General features: G+C 42.7%; 1 protein-coding gene across 7 annotated transcripts in view; it reads left to right on the forward strand.

The window, feature by feature from the left end:
* INVS (inversin) overlaps nucleotides 1–20,411 on the forward strand; it is a 158,296-nt gene that overhangs the window by 128,942 nt on the left and 8,943 nt on the right. For 5 of the 7 annotated variants that reach the window (XM_082403825.1, XM_082403822.1, XM_082403823.1 and 2 more), the window contains 3 exons: nucleotides 5,132–5,849; nucleotides 17,099–17,328; nucleotides 18,098–18,169. In XM_082403825.1, the coding sequence (XP_082259951.1) occupies nucleotides 5,132–5,849; nucleotides 17,099–17,328; nucleotides 18,098–18,169 (1,020 nt within the window). The remainder of the gene's footprint in view (nucleotides 1–5,131; nucleotides 5,850–17,098; nucleotides 17,329–18,097; nucleotides 18,170–20,411) is intronic. The other 2 variants (XM_082403827.1, XM_082403828.1) reach the window with 1 other exon arrangement.

The following is a 20,411-nucleotide window of genomic DNA, read 5'->3' on the forward strand; positions in this document are numbered from 1 at the left end:
TTCATTTTCTTAATGTTTCTAAAAGCTCTTTATATAATAAGGATAGTAACCTTTCTCTGTCATGTATAATGAACTTTTTTTGTTTATCTTTTAATTCTGTTTCATTTTTTTCTTCTGAAATTTTTTTCTTTGTGGTTTTATGCCAAGAAAAGGTTTTTCCCACTTTAAGATCTAATAAACACATATGTTTTCTAATTTTTACTATCTCAAATTTAATTCGTTATATAGTGAGGTTGGAATTGAATGATTTCTTTTTAGAGAATAAGCAGTTGTTCTAGCCATAAACATGGAATAATCCGGAGCTGCAGCGCTGGCAGTAGGCTTGTGAATAATGGCTTCTGAAGGAGTATAGCATCACTCTCTGGGGTCATACCCAGGGCCTATGAGCACCTCATCTCCTGGGTCCACAAATTCAAAATGCCATCTTTATTGTTTATTTTCATATATGGGAATATTTTTAGCATTCTATTCTTTCTCACTGATCTATCTCTACTAATACCTAAATCACATTATCTTTATGATTACTAGCTATTAGTATCTAATGGTATCTAGCCATCTCTTTATTATTTTTCTTTTTTCTCTTCTTTTTAATAGAGTTTACTTTTTAGAGCAGTTTTAAGTTCACAGCAAAACTGAGCAGAAAGTACAGAGAGTCCCCATATACTCCTACTGCCACACATGTACAGGCTCCCCAACATCAACAACCTACACCCGAGTAGCACGTTTGCTACAATTGATGACCTACACTGACACGTCATTATCACCCAAGTCCAATTTACATCAGGATTCACACCTGGTGTTGTACATTCTGTGGGTTTTCACAAATGTATAATGACTTGTATCCTGCATTGTGTCATACAGAATAGTTTCACTGCCCGTATTAGGGGTCTCCAGAGAAACAGAACCAGTTAGATAGATAGATAGATAGATAGATAGATAGATAGATAGATAGATAGATAGATAGATAGATAGACAGACAGACAGACAGACAGACTGACTGACTGACTGACTGACTGACTGACTGACTGACAGACTGACTGACAGACAGACAGACAGACAGACAGACAGACAGACATAACGGGAGATTTGGTATAGAAATTTGCTCACTTGATTATGGAGGCTGAGAAGACCCACAGTCTGCCATCTGTAAGCTGGAGACCCAGGAAAGTTGGTGGTGTGATTCAGTGAGTCCAAAGGCTTAAGAACAGGAGAGCAGATGCTATGAGTCTGAGTCCAAAGGTTTGGAAATTGAGGGGCTAAGGGTATAAATCCTGGTCCAAGTCTAAAAGCCTGATAAACAGGAACACGTGTGTCCAAGGGCAGGCGAAAATGGATGTCCCAGCTCAAGCAAAGAGCACGAAATCACCCTTCCTCCACGGTTTTGTTCTATTTAGGCCCTGAACAGACTGGACAGTGCCCACCTGCCTTAGTGAGGGTGATCTTCTTTACTCAGACTACCAATTCAAATGCTAATCTCTTCTGGAGACACCCTCACAGACACACCCAGAAATAATGTTTTATCAGCTATATGGGCATCCCTTATACTAGTCAAGTTGACACATAAAATTAACCATCACACTGCCCTAAAAATCCGCTGCGCTCTGCCTACACGTCTCTCTCTTCCCCAAACCCCTGGTAACTACTGAGCCATTTAGGATCTCCGTAGTTTTGCCTTTTTCCAGAAGGTCATATAGTTGGAATTATATAGTATATGGCCTTTTCAGAGTGGCCTCCTTCACTTAATAATATGTAGTAGTAATATTCATGCAAGTAAAGTAATATTTCACTTAATGATATTCTACATGGCTTGGTAGCTTATATCTTTTTGGTACACATTTCACTTTTAGCTCATTTTCTTTTAGTTTATTTCTTTTTATTGCTGAATAATATTGCATTGTCTGGGGACTTCCCTGGTGGTCCAGTGGTTAAGACTCCGTGCTTCCACTGCAGGGGGCTGGGGTTTGATCCTTCGTGGGGGAACTAAGATCCCACATGCCACACGATGCAGCCAAAAAAGATAAAATTCCATTGTCTGGATGTACCACAATTTATTTATCTGTTCACGTACTGAAGGACATCTTGGTTGCTCCAAGTTTGGGCAATTAGGAATAAAGCTACTATAAACATCCATATGCAGGATGTTGGGTGGACATAAGGTTTTAATTCATTTGGGGAAATACCAAAGAGCAAGATTGCTGGATTGTATGGTAAGAACATGCTCAGTTTCATAAGACACTGCCAAACAGTCTTCCAAAGTGGCTGCACCATTTTGCATTCCACCAGCAATGAATGAGAGTTCCTGTTGCTTGTCACCCACATCAGCATTTGGTGTTGTCAGTGTTTTTGATTTTCACCATTCTAGTAGATGTGTAGTGGTATCTTGTTGTTTTAATTAATTGGTTTTTTATTTTGTTTTGTTTTGGTGTGTGTGAAACATTATAGTGGTTGTAAGAGTCAGAGCCTTACAGAAAGGTTTACTCAGAGAAGTGCTGCTCCCTCCTCATCCTACTACTCAGTTTCCATTTCCCTCTTCCTTCTATCCCTTTCCCACTCCATCCCCATAGGGATCCAATCTCTTCAGTTGCTAGATTATCCTTTCTATATTTCTTTTGTACAAATGAGCAGATACAAATACATTTCTTTCTTTTTTTTTAAACCATACCAGTTTTTTTTGTTTGTTTGATTTTTTTTTAATTTGGTTGAGTCAGTTCTTAGTTGCAGCAGGTGGGCTCCTTAGTTGTGGCATGTGGGCTTCTTAGTTGTGGCATGCATGTGGGATCTAGTTCCTGGACCAGGGATGGAACCCAGGCCCTCTGCATTGGGAGCACAGAGCCTTAACCACTGCGCCACCAGGGAGGTCCCAGGTACAAGTATATTTTCTTATATCCTCTTATTTCTTACAAGAAGAGTAGTATAATTTATATACTCTTTTGCACTTAAGAATAGTTATTTTAAAGTCTGTTTCTGAAAACACATTATCTGGATAACCAGATAATGTGTGTCTGTTTTATTGTCTATTCTCTCTCCTTCCCTCCCTCTCTCAATTTTGTCTTGTCTCATCTCCCTGTGTATTTTTCACTAAGTACTGGATCACTGAATATAAAAAATCAGAGAAATAACTAGAAGCCTAGCATGATATTAATTCCTCCAGGGAGGATTTACATTGGCTTCTCTCAGGCATTCAGAAGCAAGAACAATCCAAGGTCACCTTAATCCGGTTTCCAGAACTGAGATGATACAGAGCTGGGCTTCAGTCCCTGCAAGGTCAATCCACGACCAGTGGGCCTTTTTTCCTAAGACATAGCCTTCCAGAGTCCCAGTCCAAAACAATGCTTCTTGGAAGGATCTGGACTCCAAGTTTTGTCCTCCAAACCTCAAGGAGCCTCATTTCCCTAGGGATATGTGGCCCCAAATGCCTTGCTCATCTCCTGGTTGCCTGATTCTCTTGGATCTTGGCCCCATATTTTTTTTCTGCCTTGTTAGCTCTTTGATGCCTTCAAACAGGTGGTTTGTAATATTTTGTTTAACTTTTCTATTGTCCTTTTTGATGAGTATGCTTCAATTCTGCCATTATGGAAGCAGAAGTTCCTTCACTTTTTTACATTGAGACTAAAATTTTTATTTTATATGTTGTATTTAGTTATTTAAAATATATATATATATTCTTTTCTCAAATTCTTAATTTCTTTTATGTGTTTAATGAGTGCATGTGGGTGTGCATACACACTGTTCTATTAGCTAAAGTTCTTGTTGATCTAATCTTCCTATTTTCTCTATTAACTATTCCTCATGGTAGATTGTTTCCTTGTGTATTTTGTAATTTGGGATTGTGAAGTTATTTTCAGGAGGTCCCCTCTGTGCAGCCTGGGTTGAGGTCATGCCATCCTAAAGCAATATTGTGTTTGCTTCTGAGAGGCACCCTGCAATACCACCATCCTGAGACTAGTTTTTATATTAATTTTTCCTATGGGTTGAGAATGAATGAATACCAAACCCATGTGAGGCACAGCACTTTGGTTTCAAATTCTCATGGATGACTCTTTACCCCATCCCGAACCTAAGCTGAGACAAATTTCCTTGTCATCTTCCAGTGCTGGGAAGATTTTTTATCTGGACCATCATTTCCCAGGGGTCTACCACCTCAAGAGTCCTGGCTTCATGCAGGGTCCTGTTTCCAGTTAACTTTCTGCCTGCAAGGCTCATTTTCTGTTCTTATCTGGATGTTAAAACAACCAGTTATTTAATAAGACCAGCCGTTGCCCCACTTCACTGCTACCACTTGCCCGACAGTCGCTGGATCAGCTCACAAGCTTATCACTCAGTTCTCAGTTTTCCCTTTGTTTTTGGCCCCCAGGAATTTCCTTTATTTTCTTGAAAGCATTATGGTGCTTTTAAAGTAATGTTTATTATAAATATTTTAGTAAGCATTTCTAGGTATTTTTTTATAATATCTTTTTTTTTTAATTTTATTTTATTTTTGGCTGCATTGGGTCTTCCTTGCTGCGTGCGGGCTTTCTCTAGTTGCGGCGAGCAGGGGCTACTCTTCCTTGCAGTGCTCAGGCTTCTCATTGCAGTGGCTTCTCTCGTTGCAGAGCACGGGTTCTAGGCGTGCGGACTCGGTAGTTGTGGCACACGGGCTTAGTTGCTCTGCGGCATGTGGGATCTTCCTGGACCAGGGATCGAACCTGTGTCCCCTGCATTGGCAGGTGGATTCTCAACCACTTTGCCACCAGGGAATAGGTTTTTCTTTTTAATATTTATTTGGCTGAACCGGGTCTTAGTGGCGGCATGTGGGATCTTTTAGTTGCGGCATGTGGGATCTAGTTCCCTGACCACGGATCGAACCCGGGCCCCCTGCACTGGGAACGCAGGGTCTTAACCACTGGACCACCAGGGAAGTCCCATTTCTAGGTATTTGTAGGGGAAGGCTTTCAGGTTATCTAACCTCCTGTTGCTAGAAATAGAAGTTAAACAATTTTTTCCTAATCGTAATCAGCACTATCATGGTGATACTAGAGGACAAGTCTGAATTTTTTTTTTTTTTTTTTTTTTGTGAACAGTGAGCAGAACTGCCCTACTATGCAAGTTTTGGACAATAAAGATTCTTCCCCTTCTTCCTTGTCTCCCCAAGAAACATCCAGAGAACATTCTAAAGGCCGATCTGCCTGTGTCCACTTCAGCCCCAGCGAAGGCAGTGATGGAAACAGGCGTCCAGGAGCCTCCTCTGTCGAGAAGTCCAGAGGTGAGACAGTTGGCGAGCAGCAGTGTGACAAGGGGAAAGCCTCCTTGAAGCAGCCCTCCTGTGTCAGGGGGTCTGGGCCTGCTGAGGAAGGAGAGGACCCCAGCTGGGCAGCTGCAAGCCTTCCACAGCAGGACGGCCACTGGAAGCCCAGCCGGCGGCAGGATGCAGCACCCAAGGCCAAATGTGCCTCCCAGAAAAGGCGCAGCCAGGAGCTCAGAGGAGGGAGGCGCTCCCCGGCTGGATCCAGCCGGCCTGGCAGTGCCAAGGGGGAGGCCGTCCGTGCTGGGCAGAGTCCTCTCCACCACCGGACGCCGAGAAACACAGTGACGCAGGACAAGTTCGCAGGAGGGACCTACTCAGATTTGCCATCGAGCACAGAGGTGTTGAGGTCAGGAGTCAGGAAGCTGGGTACATCCGCCCTGTCGGAGGACACTCAGCTATCTAAGGAGACTGATCCAGCACCTGGTCCCCTCTCTGGGCAGAGTGTGAATATTGACCTTCTCCCCGTAGAGCTGCGGCTGCAGATAATCCAGAGAGAAAGAAGCAGGAAAGAGCTGTTTCGCAAAAAGAACAAGGCAGCAGCGGTCATCCAGCGGGCCTGGAGAAGGTAGGAAGATGGGATGCCACAGCATCTTTGGCTCTGTGGCTGTCCTGATCCCCCTGATGTGATACCCCTGTGCTCTTCCATGTGCTGGCATGACAAGGCCAATTTTATTGAGCCTACCCATGAGAGTCACACATGTGTAGATCTTAGTAATTTATATTGGGTAAGCTATTTGGAAGGTGTTTTTACCCAGAAAGATAGGAAAGTACCCAGGATAGCCTGGTGTAAATGAAAAACCATGAAGCCTAAGTTTCAGGTGAAGCTCTAAGAGGTTATCTGACCTTGAGCAAATCACTCAGCATCCCTGACCCTCAGTTGCCTCCTCTGTAAAATGGGATTTAACAATTGCCGCACCCGTCCAGTTCATGTGACAGGTTGCTAGAATGAGATAACGTGTGCTTTGTAAATTCTAAAACGCTACACATGTAAGATATTTTATTTTCCTTCTTTACTACCCAGGAATTAGATACAGTGGATTAAGTGACTGAAATTTATCACAAAAACCTGTGTGAGCCTCGACCAAGCTCAGAATGTGGGGTAGGAGCTGGGAGTGGTGGTGGAGGCTTACTGAAACACTGAGGTGAACACCACCAGGGGGTAATTCTGGGAGGACTGGAAGAGTGCTTTGCTGCAAGTTTTCACATGTCTCACGATCTCCTTCACACTGCAGGCCCCACGAGGGCCTCCATCCAGATTAGGCCTTTCAGTGATGACCACGCCCAGGGGAGGAGGGCCGGACCATCGGCCGCAGGTGGGGGTCATGTGGTCTCCATCAGATCACTGCGAGCACAGGTGTGCCCCCTGTCAGGAGATAAAAGGGCCGAAGAGACCCTGCTGTTGGCGGAGGGAGAGTTGAGCGGCTTGTGAGGCCCAGGGAGAGGCCTCAGGGACTGTCATGCCAAAGTCTCCTAACCCAGAGCCGGGCGACCTGCACGGCCTTCGCTATAGTGCGTCCCCACGTCTGTTCAGGCTCGTGGCTCTTTACAAAGTCGTCTCATGCCTGACCCCTTTGCTCTCCCAACCATGCCAGGAAGCCGTCAGGATAAGGATTAGCGTCCCTGTTTTTCAGACAAGCAATGGTCTCAGGAAAAAAGACTTGTCCTGATGGTCAGACCCAGCACTCGAAGTTCTGTCTGACTTGAGTCCAGGGGCCTTTCCCTTACATTCTCAGTAAAGGTAGTGTCTGCTGTGGTCAAAATAATGGAGGCGGAGGCCGACCTCGCACTCTGCACCTCAGGACAGGCTGGAGGACAGGCTGCCTGGATGGTCTCACGTGCATCAAGGTAATGTTATGGGGGACGTTGTTGTTAGCACTGTTATTAATACTAGTAGTTGCATTCATCAGGCACTTGGGCCAGACACTGTTCTAAGTAGTTTTACATGTATTAACTCATCTAAACCCTCAGTCATGCTGTGAGGGATACTGGGATCACTGTTCTCCCCATTCCACGAATGAGGAAACTGAAGCACAGATGGGTTCATCACCCTCAGGCTACAGAGCTAGTGCGTGCCAGTGCTGGCCTGCAGCTGAGACCGTCGGCCTCTGAAGCCACAGATGGGAAGGGTCCCTGCTCCCCCTCCTTGGGGCGTTCCGCCAGGACGTGCACTGGCTACCATCCCAGAGGAACTTTTTGTGAAGTATTTCAGCCGCCACCTGGGGTGCACACAAGCCCGCGAGGTTTGCCACGTCAGGCCCCACAGCTGCTCCCCAGCTGCAGCGCCTCCCCATCATACTGTCCTTTGACTCCTTTGAAGAGTCAGCAGCTGACAGGTCCTGTCAGTAAGTGTCCATAGCAGCAAATGAGCCTTCAGCCCTTCCCCCCAAGAACAGTGGGCTCACAGTCTGTGCACCATCTGGGGAGGCAGTTACACAGGCCCCCTCTGGCTGCACCACTGTGCAATTCCGAGTCCCGGGACGTCGACTCCCAAAGGGCTTCTGGGACGCTGCACACCGTGGCAAGTCCCGTGTCTGGTGACAGTAAAAACCCTTTTATTGATTCCGCTATGGCCCTATATGTCTTCCATTTGAAGCACAGGAGCCCTAAGTGCTGTCCGGGGACAGCGTGTGGTGTCCGACAGCAAACCTCAGGGGCACCGAGGGCTGGGGTAGGGAGCGGGGCTTGGCACACGACCTCCCATAAATGCAGGCCGCCGTCATAGGAGACGTGCCCGGGGCCAGCAGGGAGGCAGGCTGACTGGAAAACGCACAGGATGGGGTGAGCAGATTGAACCTGGGGCCCAGAGAAAGTGAAGCTTTGTCTAAGCGTCTGAGTTTTATTACCAGTCAAGACTTGACTATTTTAAAGGTTGAAACTGGATACTGGACAAGCTAGGCTGGGCTGGAAAGTTGCTGTGGTGAAGACGAGTTGCTGTGTAAGGCACTTCCCATCGGGTCCTCTCCAGCATGTTCTGAGGTGAATAAACAAGGTTAGGCTAGACCATAACAAGTGCCCTGGCGCCCCAGGCTGAAAGGGATGATTGGGTGTGCTCGGATTCTCAGCAAACCAGGCGTGCACGTTCTCCCTGAGAAGGGGAGAATAGAGGCTGTGACTGACCACTAGGACCATGAGACACAGCCTCGGTCTCCATCCCAGAGTCGATGAGGTGGCAGCTGTGCCCCCCGAAAGCCGGAGCTGTTAGAGCTTCAGCCAACACCCAGGCTTCCCGACAAGTCCTCTGCCCACAGAGCGGGGGTGTGGAAGAACTGACTGCAGAGCGGTATTGTCCTGTTAACTCTCGCTTCTCTCTACACTTGGCTTTTTGGAAATGTGGTACATGTTCTAGTAAAGGGGTGCCATGGTTTGTCACGCTCCAGGGAAAGAAAGGAAGAATTATGTAGTTCGACTGAAATCAGCCTTTCGAGCAGGAGGGAGGGGCTGCACCAAGCACTGCAAGGAGCTTCGAGCATTTGGGAAGAAGGTTGTGTCCCGGTTGGTGTGTTGTAAGATCAGGCACAGGGCCTGCTGCTCTCTGCAGCACCCTGTAGGCTCACCAGGAGTAGTTAATCAGCTGTGCATAATGAACACTGGTGCAGCTTTCCTTAGGAGGCTCCGAAACATCTGTGCTCAATAAGAGGTTTGGGAGTGCACATGGGATAAACACCATCAGAAAAGCACTAGAGGTAAATATAGCCATCATCCTGGTGCCCCTCCCCTCCCTCCCGCCCCAGGCTCTGCCCTCCAACACATTGATCTTAGTAAAATTCAGCCCTTACATTTGCCACTATTCTTAAAAACCCCTGATCATCCCCACCAAGTCCTTAGCAGTATTTGGCTGTTGGACCAGACAGCACTGATTTTGAATGTTGGCCTCTCCTAGCTCTAGCTGTTCGCCTTTTCCCCCCAATTTTTACTGTGATATAATTGACATATGGCACTGTATAAGTTTAAGGTGTACAGCATAATGATTTGATTTACATATATTGTGAAATGATGACCACAATAAGTTTAGTTAACATCCGTCATCTCACACAGATAAAAAGAAAAAGGTTTTCTTCCTTGTGATGAGAACTCTTTAAGATTTACTCTTTAACAGCTTTCATATATACCATAAAGCAGTGTTAGCTACAGTCATCATGTTGTACATTACATCCCCGGTACTTACTTGTCTTATAACTGGAAATTTGCACCTTTTGATCACTTTCATCCAATTCCCCTCCTCTAATAACCACAAATCTGATTTCTTTTTCTATGAGTTTGGTTTTTTGTTTTTGTTTTTGAAGATTTCACGTGTAAGTGAAATAATACAGTAGCTGTCTTTCTCTGACTTATTTCACTTAGCATAATGCCCTCAAGGTCTATCCATGTTGTTGCAAATGGCAGGATTTCCTTCTTATTTTAGGCTGAATAATATTCTACTGTGTGTATATATAATATATATAATAATCTAATGTGTGTGTGTGTGTATATATATATATATTCCACAACTTCTTTATTTGTTCATCCATCAATGGACACTTCGGTTGTTTCCATGTCCTGGCTATTGTAAATAATACTATTATAAACATAGGGGTGCAGATGTCTCCACTTCCTTCAGATATATACCCTGTAGTGGGATTGCTGGATCATATGGTAGTTCTATTTTTAATTTTTTTAGGAACCTCCATACTGTTTTCCATAGTGGCTGCACCAATTTACATTCTCACTAACAGTGCAGGAGGGTCCCGTTTTCTCCACATTCTCACCAGCACTTTTCTCTTGTCTTTTTGATGACAACTGTTCTAACGGATGTGAGGTGATATCTCATTGTGGTTTTTTTTTTTTATAGATTTATTTTTATCTTTGGCTGCGTTGGGTCTTCATTGCTGTGCGTGGGCTTTCTCTAGTTGCAGCAAGCAGGGGCTACTCTTCGTTGTGGTGCGTGGGCTTCTCAGTGCTGTGGCTTCTCTTGTGGAGCCCGGGCTCTAGGCACACGGGCTTCAGAAGCTGTGGTGTACGGGCTCAGTAGTTGTGGCTCACAGGCTCTAGAGTGCAGGCTCAGTAGTTGTGGCACATGGGCTTAGTTGCTCCACAGCATGTGGGATCTTCCCGGACCAGGGATCAAACCTGTGTCCCCTGCATTGGCAAGCAGATTCTTAACCACTGTGCCACCAGGGAAGTCCCTCTCACTGTGATTTTGATTTATATTTCCTTGACGATTAGTGATGTTGAACACCTTTTTATATACCTGTCGGCCATTTGTATATCTTGGGAAAATTTCTATTCAGGTTCTTTGCCCATTGGATTATTATTATTATTATTTGCTGTCTAGTTGTACAACTTCTTTATATACTTTGGATATTAACCTTATACATGGTTTGCAAATATTTTTTTTCCATTCGTAGGTTGCCTTTTTATTCTGTTGATCATTTCTTTTGCTGTGCAGAAGTTTTTTAGTTTGATGTAGTCCCACTTATTTTTTATTTTGTTGCTTATGCTTTAAGTGTTGTATCTAGGAAATCACTGCAAAGACCCACGTTAAGGAACTTTTTCCTATGTTTTCTTCAAGGAGTTTTGTGGTTTCTGGTCTTTTATTTAAGTCTTTAATCCACTTTGAGTTAATTTCTGCAAGTGGTGTAAAATAGGGTTCTAGTTTCATTCTTTCACGTGTGAATATTTAATTTTCCCAGCACCATTTACTGAAGAGACTGTCTTTTCTCCATTGAGTATTCTTGGCTCCCTTGTCAAATATTAGTTGACTATTTATATATGGGTTTATTTCTGGGCTCTAAATTCTGTTCTGTTGGTCTATGTGTCTATTTTTATTCCATTTATACTGTTTTGATTACTATAGTTTTATAGTGTAGCTTGAAATCAGGAAGTGTGATGCTTTATTCTTTCTCAGGATTGCTTTGGCTATTCAAGGTCTTTTGTGTTTCTATATAAATTTTGGTATTGTTTGTTCTACTTCTGGTTTTTTTTCCCGTATTTATTATTTATTTATTTATTTATTTGGCTGTGCCAGGTCTTGGTTGCGGCACGCAGGATATTTAGTTGCAGCATGCGGGATCTTTAGTTGCGGCATGCGGTATCTTTTAGTTGCGGAATGCGAACTCTTAGTTGCGGCATGTGGGATCTAGTTCCCTGATCAGGGATCAAACCCGGGCTCTCTGCATTAGGAGCGTGGAGTCTTAAGCACTGCAACACCAGGGAAGTCCCTCTACTTCTGTTTTTTTTTTTTAAAGCCATTGGAATCTTGATAGGGATTGAATCTATAAATGGCTTTGGGTAGCATGGATATTTTAACAATATTAATTCTTCCAATCCATGAACACAGAATACCCTTCCATTTATTTGTATTTTCTTCAGTTTCTTTCATCAATGTCTTATAGTTTTCAGGGTAGAGATTTTTTCACCTCCTTGGTTAAACTTATTCCTAAGTATTTTATTGTTTTTGATGCTACTGTAAATGGAATTCTTTTTTTAATTTATTTTTCACATCACTCTTAATGTATAGAAACACTACTGATTTTGTGTATTGATTTTGTATGCTGCACCTGTACTGAAGTTGTTGATTAGATCTAACGGTTTTGTGAAGTCTTTAGGATTTTCCATATATAAAATCATGTCATCTACAAATGAAGACAATTTTTTTTTAAGTTTTTTTTAAAAATTAATTAATTTATTTATTTTGGGCTGTGTTGGGTCTTCATTTCTGTGCGAGGGCTTTCTGTAGCCGCGGCAAGCGGGGGCCACTCTTCATCGCGATGCACGGGCCTCTCACTATCGCGGCCTCTCTTGTTGCGGAGCACAGGCTCCAGACGCGCAGGCTCAGTAGTTGTGGCTCACGGGCCTAGTTGCTCCACGGCATGTGGGATCTTCCCAGACGAGGGCTCGAACCCGTGTCCCCTGCATTGGCAGGCAGATTCTCAACCACTGCGCCACCAGGGAAGCCCCGAAGACAATTTTAATTCTTCGTTTCCCATTCTGATTCCTTTTTTGCTTTCTTGCTTGATTGCTCTGGCTAGAACTTCTAGTATTTTGTTGAAAAGGAGTGGTGAGTGTAGGCACCCTTGCCTTATTCCTGATCTTAGAGGAAACACTTTCAACCTTACCCAACTGAGTATGATGTTAGCTGTGGGCTTGTCATATATGACTTTTATTATGTTGAGGTATGTTTCTTCTATACTGAATTTGTTAAGGGTTTTTATCATGAACAGATGTTGGATTTTGTCAAATGCTTTTTCTGTGTCTTTTGAGATGATCATGTGATTTCTTTCATTCTATTAATATGATGTATCACATCGATTTATCTGCATATGTTGAACCATCCTTGCATTCCAGGAATAAATCCTTCTTGACCATGGGGAATGACCCTTTTAATGTGCTGCTGAATTTGGTTTGCTAGTATTTTATTGAGAAATTTTGCATCTGTATTCATCAGGGATATTGGCCTATACTTTTCTTGTAGTGGAATTTTTTTCTAGCTTTGGAGTCAGGGTAATGTGGGCTCATGAAGTGAGTTTGGGAGTGTTCACTCCTCTTCAAATGTTTTGAAGAATTTGAAGGATTGGAATTCTTTAAATGTTTAGTAGAATTCATCAGTGAAGCCATCTGGTCCTGGACTTTTCTTCATTAGGAGATTTTTGATTACAAATTCAATCTTCTTACTCTTTATTGGTCTGTACAGATTTTTTATTTCTTCCTGATTCAGTCATGGTAGGTTGGTTGTTTCTAAGAATTTCTCCATTTCTTTTAGGTTGTCTAGTTTGTTGGTATATAGTTGTTTACAGCAGCCTCTTATGATCCTTTGTATTTCTGTGGTATCAGTTGCAGTGTTTCCTTTTCCATTTATGATTTTGTTGCTTTGAATCCTTTTTTCCCCTTCTTGGTTTGTAGAGCTAATTGTCAATTTGGTTTACCTTTTCAAAGAACCAACTTAGCTTTTTAAATCTTTTCTATTGTTTTCCTGTTCTCTGTGTCATTTATTTCTGCTCTAATCTTTATTATTTCCTTCCTTCTAACTCTGGGCTCAGTTTGTTCTTGTTCTAGTTCCTTAAGGCATACAGTTAGATTGTTTGAGATCTTTCTTATTTCTTAATGTAGGCATTTATTACTATGAACTTCCCTCTTAAAATTACATTTGCTGCATCTCATAAGTTTTGGTATGTAGCGTTTGTATTTGCAATTTGTCTCAAGATACCTTTCAAGTTTCCCTTTCAGTTTCTTCTTTGATCCATTGGTTGTTCAGGAGAGTGTTTAATTTCCATGTATTTATGAGTTTTCCAATTTCCCTCCTATTATTCATTTCTAATTTCATACCATTACGATCAGAGAAGAGATTTGGTATGATTTCAGTCTTCTTGAATTTGCTAAGACTTGTTTTGTGGCCTAACACATGATTTATCCTAGAAAGTGTTCCATGTGCACTTGAAGAATGTTTTTTCTGATTGTTGGATAACTATTCTCTATATGTCTGTTATGTCCATTTGGTCTATAGTGTTCAAATCCACTGTTTCCTCTTTGACTCTTTGAGTGATTTATCCATTGTTGAGTGTAGGGTATTAAAGTCCCTAGCTATTACTGTATTGCTGTTTATTTCTTCTGTTAGCTCTGGTAGTTTTGTATATTTAGGTGCTCTGATGTTGGGTGCATAAATATTTACAATTGTTATATCTTCCGGATGGATTGACCCTTTATCATTATGTAATGACCTTCTTTGTTTCTTTATAACATTTTTAAAGTATGTTTTGTCTGATATAATTATAGTTACCCCTGCTTTCTTTGTTTTTGGGAGTGTTTTTTGGCTACCATTTGCTTGAAATATCCTCATTTCTTCACTGTGTGGGTGTTTAAAGCTAAAATGAGTCTCTTGTAGATAATGTATCATTGGATCTTGTTTTTTTTTTTTTTAATCCATTCAGCCATTCTGTCTTGATTGGAGGAATTAATCCATTTATGTTTAAAGTAATTATTGGTAGGTAAGGACTTACTATTGCAATTTGTTAATTGTCTTCTGGCTGTTTTGTTGATCCCTTGTTCCTCATTTCTTATCCTGCTATCTTTTCTGTGTGTTTTGATGCCTTTTGGTATCAGTCTGCTTTGACTTCTTTATCATGTTCTTTGGTGTAATTAGTACAGGTTTTTCCCTTGTGGTTACCATGAAGCTTACATAAAGTATCTTAAAATATCATAAAATGTCTTAAAATAACACCCTATTTTAAACTGTTAACTTACCTTCAATAGCACTGCTAAATATTATACTTCTCCCTCTTCACATTTTAGGTTATTTATGTTACAGTTTACATAAATATTTCTTATATTGCACATCCCATAAAGCTTACTGTAGTTATGGTTATATTTACTACTTTTTACTTTTAAACTAGAGTTGTATGTTAATTATGCATCACCATTACCATATTACAGAATCTAACTTTGACTATATGTTTACCATTACCTGTGAGTTTTACATTGCCTTAAGATGATTAATGTCCTTTTACTTTACTCCCTTTAGCATTTTTTGTAAGGCAGGTGTGGTGGTGATGAACTCCCTCAACTCTTGTTTGGGAAAGTATTTATCTCTCCTTAATTTCTGAAAGATAACTTTGTCAGGTATAGTATTCTTGGTTGATAGTCATTTTCTTTCAATGTTTTGAACCTGTCATCCCATTCTTTCCTGAAAAGTTCCTGACAAGAAGTCTGTTTATATAGTCTTACGGGAGTTCACTTGTATGTAACTTCTCTTTTTTCTTACTGTTTGCAAAATTATTTTTGTCTCTGACTTTTGATAATTATAATGTGTCTCAGTGTAGCGCTACTCTGGTTCAACCTATTTGAGGTCCTTTGAGCCTCATGGGTTTGGATGTCTATTTCTCTTCTCAGGTTTGGGAAGTTTGCAGCCATTATTGCTTTAAATATACTTTCTGTCCCTTTCTCTTCTCCTTCTGGAATTCCCATAATGCAGATACTGTTTCTTTTAATTGTGTCCCATAAGTCCCATACGCTTTTTTCACTTCTTTTTTTCTTTTTGCCTTCTCTGACTGGATAATTTCAAATGTCCTGTCTTCTAGGTCACTGATTCTTTCTTCTGCAGGGTTAAGTGTGCCTTTGAAGCTATTGATTTCTTCAGTTCAGTCATTGTATTTTTCAGCTCTAGGATTTGGCTTTTTTTTTTTTTTTTGATAGTTTCTATTTCTTAGAACTTTTTCTCATTTTGTTCATGCATTGTTTGCCTAATTTTGTTTAGTGAACTATAAGATCACACAGACAACTAAACTTGTTTAAGAGAATTCTGAATTCTTTGTCTGACAATCCACAGCTCTCCATTTGTGTAAGGTCAGTTTTCAGAGCTTTTTAAAGTTTCCTTTGGTGTCATGTTTACCTGTTGTGTTTTTTCATTTTTTTGTATCCTTGATTCCTTATGTTGGCATCTGTGCATTTGAATAAGCAGGCTCCTCTTCCAGGTTTGCTTTGGCAGAGAGCAAACTGAACTCTTCAACAGTCAGCTCAGTTTGAGTTTCTGGATGTGTCTGCTGGTAACGTATTTGGGCAGGTGGGGCTTGCTGTCTCTTTTGCTGCAGGGCCACTGCCCAAGCTCTGAGGTTGTGGAGCAGGGGGTGGGAGGAGGAGGGTGCTGCCACTGCTGACTGCAAACAGTTGGACAGGACTGTTGGTTTGGTTCCCTGCTCAAGTGAGGCTACAGGATGGGCTCTGCAGTTGCCAGGGCTCTCTGATCAGGCTTACTTAGACAGCCGGGACTGGGCACTACACTCAGCAGGAGGCAGGGGTATGATTTAGTTTCCTTGCTCTGGTGGGACAGTAGGACAGGCCCAGGGCCTGCATAGCTCATTGTTCAGGGACCCAAATTGGGTAAAAGACTGTGCACTGAATTCCCTAGCCAGACACAGCCACCAGCTCTATTCTGGGGTGGGGGCGGGGAGCCACGGGCTGTGCTCTCTTCAAGTGCTACTGTAAGAAAGGCTGATGGACGGGCTACAAGGCTTCTCGTGTGCTCTGGTGAGCTTCCCTGGTTGGACAGGCTGAAGGTTGTATTCAGCAATGGCTGGAGCTATGAATTACTTTCCCTACCCAGGAAGAGTGGGGGAAACTGGTTCCAAAGGTGGCGAGCCTCTTTGTTTGTGGTCTTGATTCAAACTGGCCTGCTCCCCAAGTTCCCTGGCTGAACAGTGCTATTGGCTTTGTTCTGTGGATGATCGGCTCTGCCTACTGTACACCCTTCTTGAGCACTGCTGGGCTACGCAGCTTCCAGGTGGTCTGGCCAACCTTCCTGGTCAGGTAGGGGCCAGGAGCTACACTCAGCCATGGGCTGGGCTATGACTCAGCTCCCCTGACACAGCTTCCACAATGTAGCCCAGCCTCCCATCCTCCTTCCCTTACCAAATACATAATGCTTCACACACATCTCACTTTAACATTCCTACACAAATGCATCTACCTCTGCTCGTGCCACCTCTGCTACTTAAAATGCCCTTCCCTGCCTAGCAAGCTCCTACTCATCCCTTAAAACCCAGCACAAATATCAGCCATCTAGCTCTTTCCTCTCACATAGTACTTCTCATACCACATTTGTTTACACATTGGCCTGTCCCACTTTGAGGGCAAGGACCCATCTGATTCCTAGTTCAGGAAGTACTGATGGACAAAGACAGAATTCAATATTCAACATACTGCCACTGAAATTAGGAATGGGAGCTTGACTGAATCTCCCAAGAGTTCAGCAACTACTATTCCTATAGCTTGTAGGAACTTTAAGGAACATTGGTTTTCTCAGTATTGTGATCTTATTAAGTCTCTCCCCTCCTCTCACCCCACCAGCTACCAGCTCAGGAAGCACCTGTCCCACCTTCTGCACATAAAGCAGGTTGGAACCAGAGATATGGACAGATGGAACCGAGAGTGCATGGCTTTGATCCTCCAGGTTTGGAGGAAGGAACTGGAACTGAAACCCCCAAAGACCATGGCAGTAAGCAGGACCACCAAGAGTCCACCCAAGGGCAGCTCAGGCACCAAGCCCACCAGACACTCAGTGCTCAAGCAGATCTACGGTAACTGTCCTTCTGGGTACTTTGTAGTTTACAACAAGCACCCCCAGAGTGTGTCACATCAGAATTTGAAAACAGGATTTAATTACATTGGGCAAACCTCCATTCAGGTAGGAACTTTATTAAACTTCCAGGCACCAACAGAATTCTCATCACATTTAGTGCCTCCCTTCCAGCAATTCCGGGTCAGAATTGGTTTCATGAGGTATCCTGGTATCTCAACCGAGAGAGACTTAAAGCCAAGAGATTGTCTGCTGGGCTTCATGAGTGAAAGCCTCAGCACAGCAACCGCTCTAGGCTGCTGCCTGTTTTCCCTTAAATTCTCCATTTAGAGGACTCCAGGCCCAGGCAGACCCTGCCTGCCTCACACTGACCTTCACTATGCTTAGATAGTACAGAGTTGCCTATCTGTGGGAATATCCCAGATCCAAGCCCTACAGTACATACTTGTTTAGCAGATGAACTGCTGCATACTGAAACACTTACAGCTCTGCAAAGTGCCCATCCAAATAAACTCAGAGAACAGGACTGGCTAGCTCCCCAGTGGAAAAATAAGTTAAGTCAGGGCACCCTTACAAACAGATCTGTGGCCCTGGCAGCAAAATCTGCAGACTTGACCCGGGCGGGCCTATGTAGTTTTTCCACACCATACCTAATCTATCTTGGCAGACACCTGCAAACTCAAGCCTTCACCTCAATAAAGAATTCAGAACTTGGTCAGGCCACAGCTGTCACTGGTCAGAAATAGATGATCATTGTTGGTTGATTTCAGGTTCTCAAGAAGGAAAAGTACATCAGCCCACGAGATCTTCAAAAGCCCATTCTGTGCTGGGTCTCAACTCAGGTAAGGCAGCCACTGCATGGGCAAAGCAGACTGGGGAGACCATGTGGGGAAACAGTTCCCTTTTTTGTTTCATCCCCAAAGGTGGAAGACATTAGAACAGACTGCCAGGGGTTCCAATAGTCATTTGATTTCAGGATTACATGTGTTCTTCATCCCCCTTTCACGGAATTACCACTGTAATAAACATCTCTTCTCCAGAAGAGGCAAGTTATTTTTGCAACCAAAAGCTTATTAACATTACCTCCAGCAGAAACAATAAACGGCACCTATTATTGATCACTTTTACATACTTGTTCACATACAGGAGGGGGAAACACAAATACTGTCATTCTTCAAAGTAATACCTTGGGAGTTCTTGCTCCATTTTGGTTTCACATTAAGATCCTCCATCTCCTTCCCAAATATGGGAAGAAGTCCCTTGACCATAGATTCTGACTTTTGCCTTTTAGGGCCCCCTAAGGAGGCATTTAATATTTAATAGCACGTCCAGCTCAGGCTTAACTGTGCACACTTCCACTCATACAGGAGCAGCTCAGGGAACTTTCTTTTTAGCCACAAGACAAGACTGTTTTACTCAGGGCCCCTTCATTCATGCCAGAATTAAATTTGGGTGATAAGTTCAGTGCTGTCAGCAGTTAATGCCAGGTCCAGGGTTTCTCACGGGTGGCTATGGCAACACACTCCCCCCAGTCCCTGAGCCACGGCCATCCTGCAGGAACAGAGCACAGATGGGAAGGTGAACAATGACTGTCAGCGTGAACTTTAACATTCATTTATTTTTGATGGGGGGAAAACCAAGAGGTGGGGGGACAGTAATTACTGCCAAAGCTTTAATAAGAGTTGGGCAACTCATGTAATATAGACAGGCTGATCAGGGGCAATTAGAGACTTTCAAAGGAATCAGGCCCATGGTTCTATGTTTAAAACAAAACAAAACAAACCTCTAGTTATACTTGAGTGAATTAAAGAATAGTTTCAAAAACACACTGTCAGATAAAACTACTTAAGAAGTAGCATTTAGATAATCAGATATTAAAGTGAGATAATCAGAGCATTTTTTACTTTGTCTCAAAAGTCCAGGACTATCAAATCTTTAAAAATGAAGGTGTTTAGTGGCATAAAGGTTTTTAGTTAAAGGACTCACAGTTAAAGGGCAGAATAAATAAAAGAAATAATGGTTTCTTAGGACGTCATATAAACTATCAGCTTGTTTGTCCTACACTGGCTTGAAAACAGATGAGGACCAAAGAGAATCTTTTCCTAAACCTAAGCTTGGGGGACAAAGGTTTTATGAAGCCCACCTATCCACATTAACCATCAACATGCGAATAAGGCTGATGGTCACCAGAGCTCCTAGCTAGTTAGCTACAGCCTGTGTTTTATACAGAACACAGTCTACAAATTTCCATGAAATGGGCATGACTTGGACATACAATATAAGTTTCTGCAATGTAGAATCACAGATGGCAAATGGAACCAAGAAGGACAAACCATTCATTTTAGTCTTTACCTTGAATAGAAATTTTTGCTTTGAGAATTCCATGAGGTTAAGGATCTTTCGATTTTGCTCACTGTTCTACTTAGCTTTAGTACATTGTTTGTTTGGCACATTGTAGGTACTCAAATATTTGAGTGAGGATTGTGGCTCCTAACCTTCAATTTGGGGAGACTTTAGTAGTGCCTTTACCTCTTAAAACAAGGAGCAGAAAGTGAGCTGATTAGAGCAAAGTAACAAACTCCTTGGACTGTTTCTCTACCTGCATCCAGGAGGCAAACAATCACATTCTCCTCAGTCTTCTACACCCACCTGCAAACCACCCACACCCACAGAGAATAGCAGCACAGTAATGATCAGAGAGCACACATATATCAATGTCCTAAATCTGTGGGCCCATCTTGTTAAAAATAAAAGAATTTCCTCTAAAAAAAATTCCATTCCAACGAATGGAATAACCATGGCTTAAGTGATTACTAAACGGTACCCCCTTGTATGAACGCAGAATATTCCTGCCCACCTACAGAGGGGTATGCAGATGACAACTCAAGACTTGATACAACAAAGGCAGCCACAAACACACCAGAGTTCCAAAACAGTTCACTTTAACTTTATTGAAGTAACAGTAATAAAACCAAGTGAGAGAAAGACATATTTTTGTAACTTTTTAAAAACTACTCACCTTTCATGTTTGCTTCTTTGCTCCAGTTAGGAGCAACATCCAGCAGTACGGCCTCAGCAAGTTCT

The sequence above is a fragment of the Balaenoptera borealis genome (genome assembly GCF_965194805.1).
Source record: "Balaenoptera borealis genome assembly, chromosome: 8".
In the NCBI taxonomy this organism is placed as follows: domain Eukaryota; kingdom Metazoa; phylum Chordata; class Mammalia; order Artiodactyla; family Balaenopteridae; genus Balaenoptera; species Balaenoptera borealis.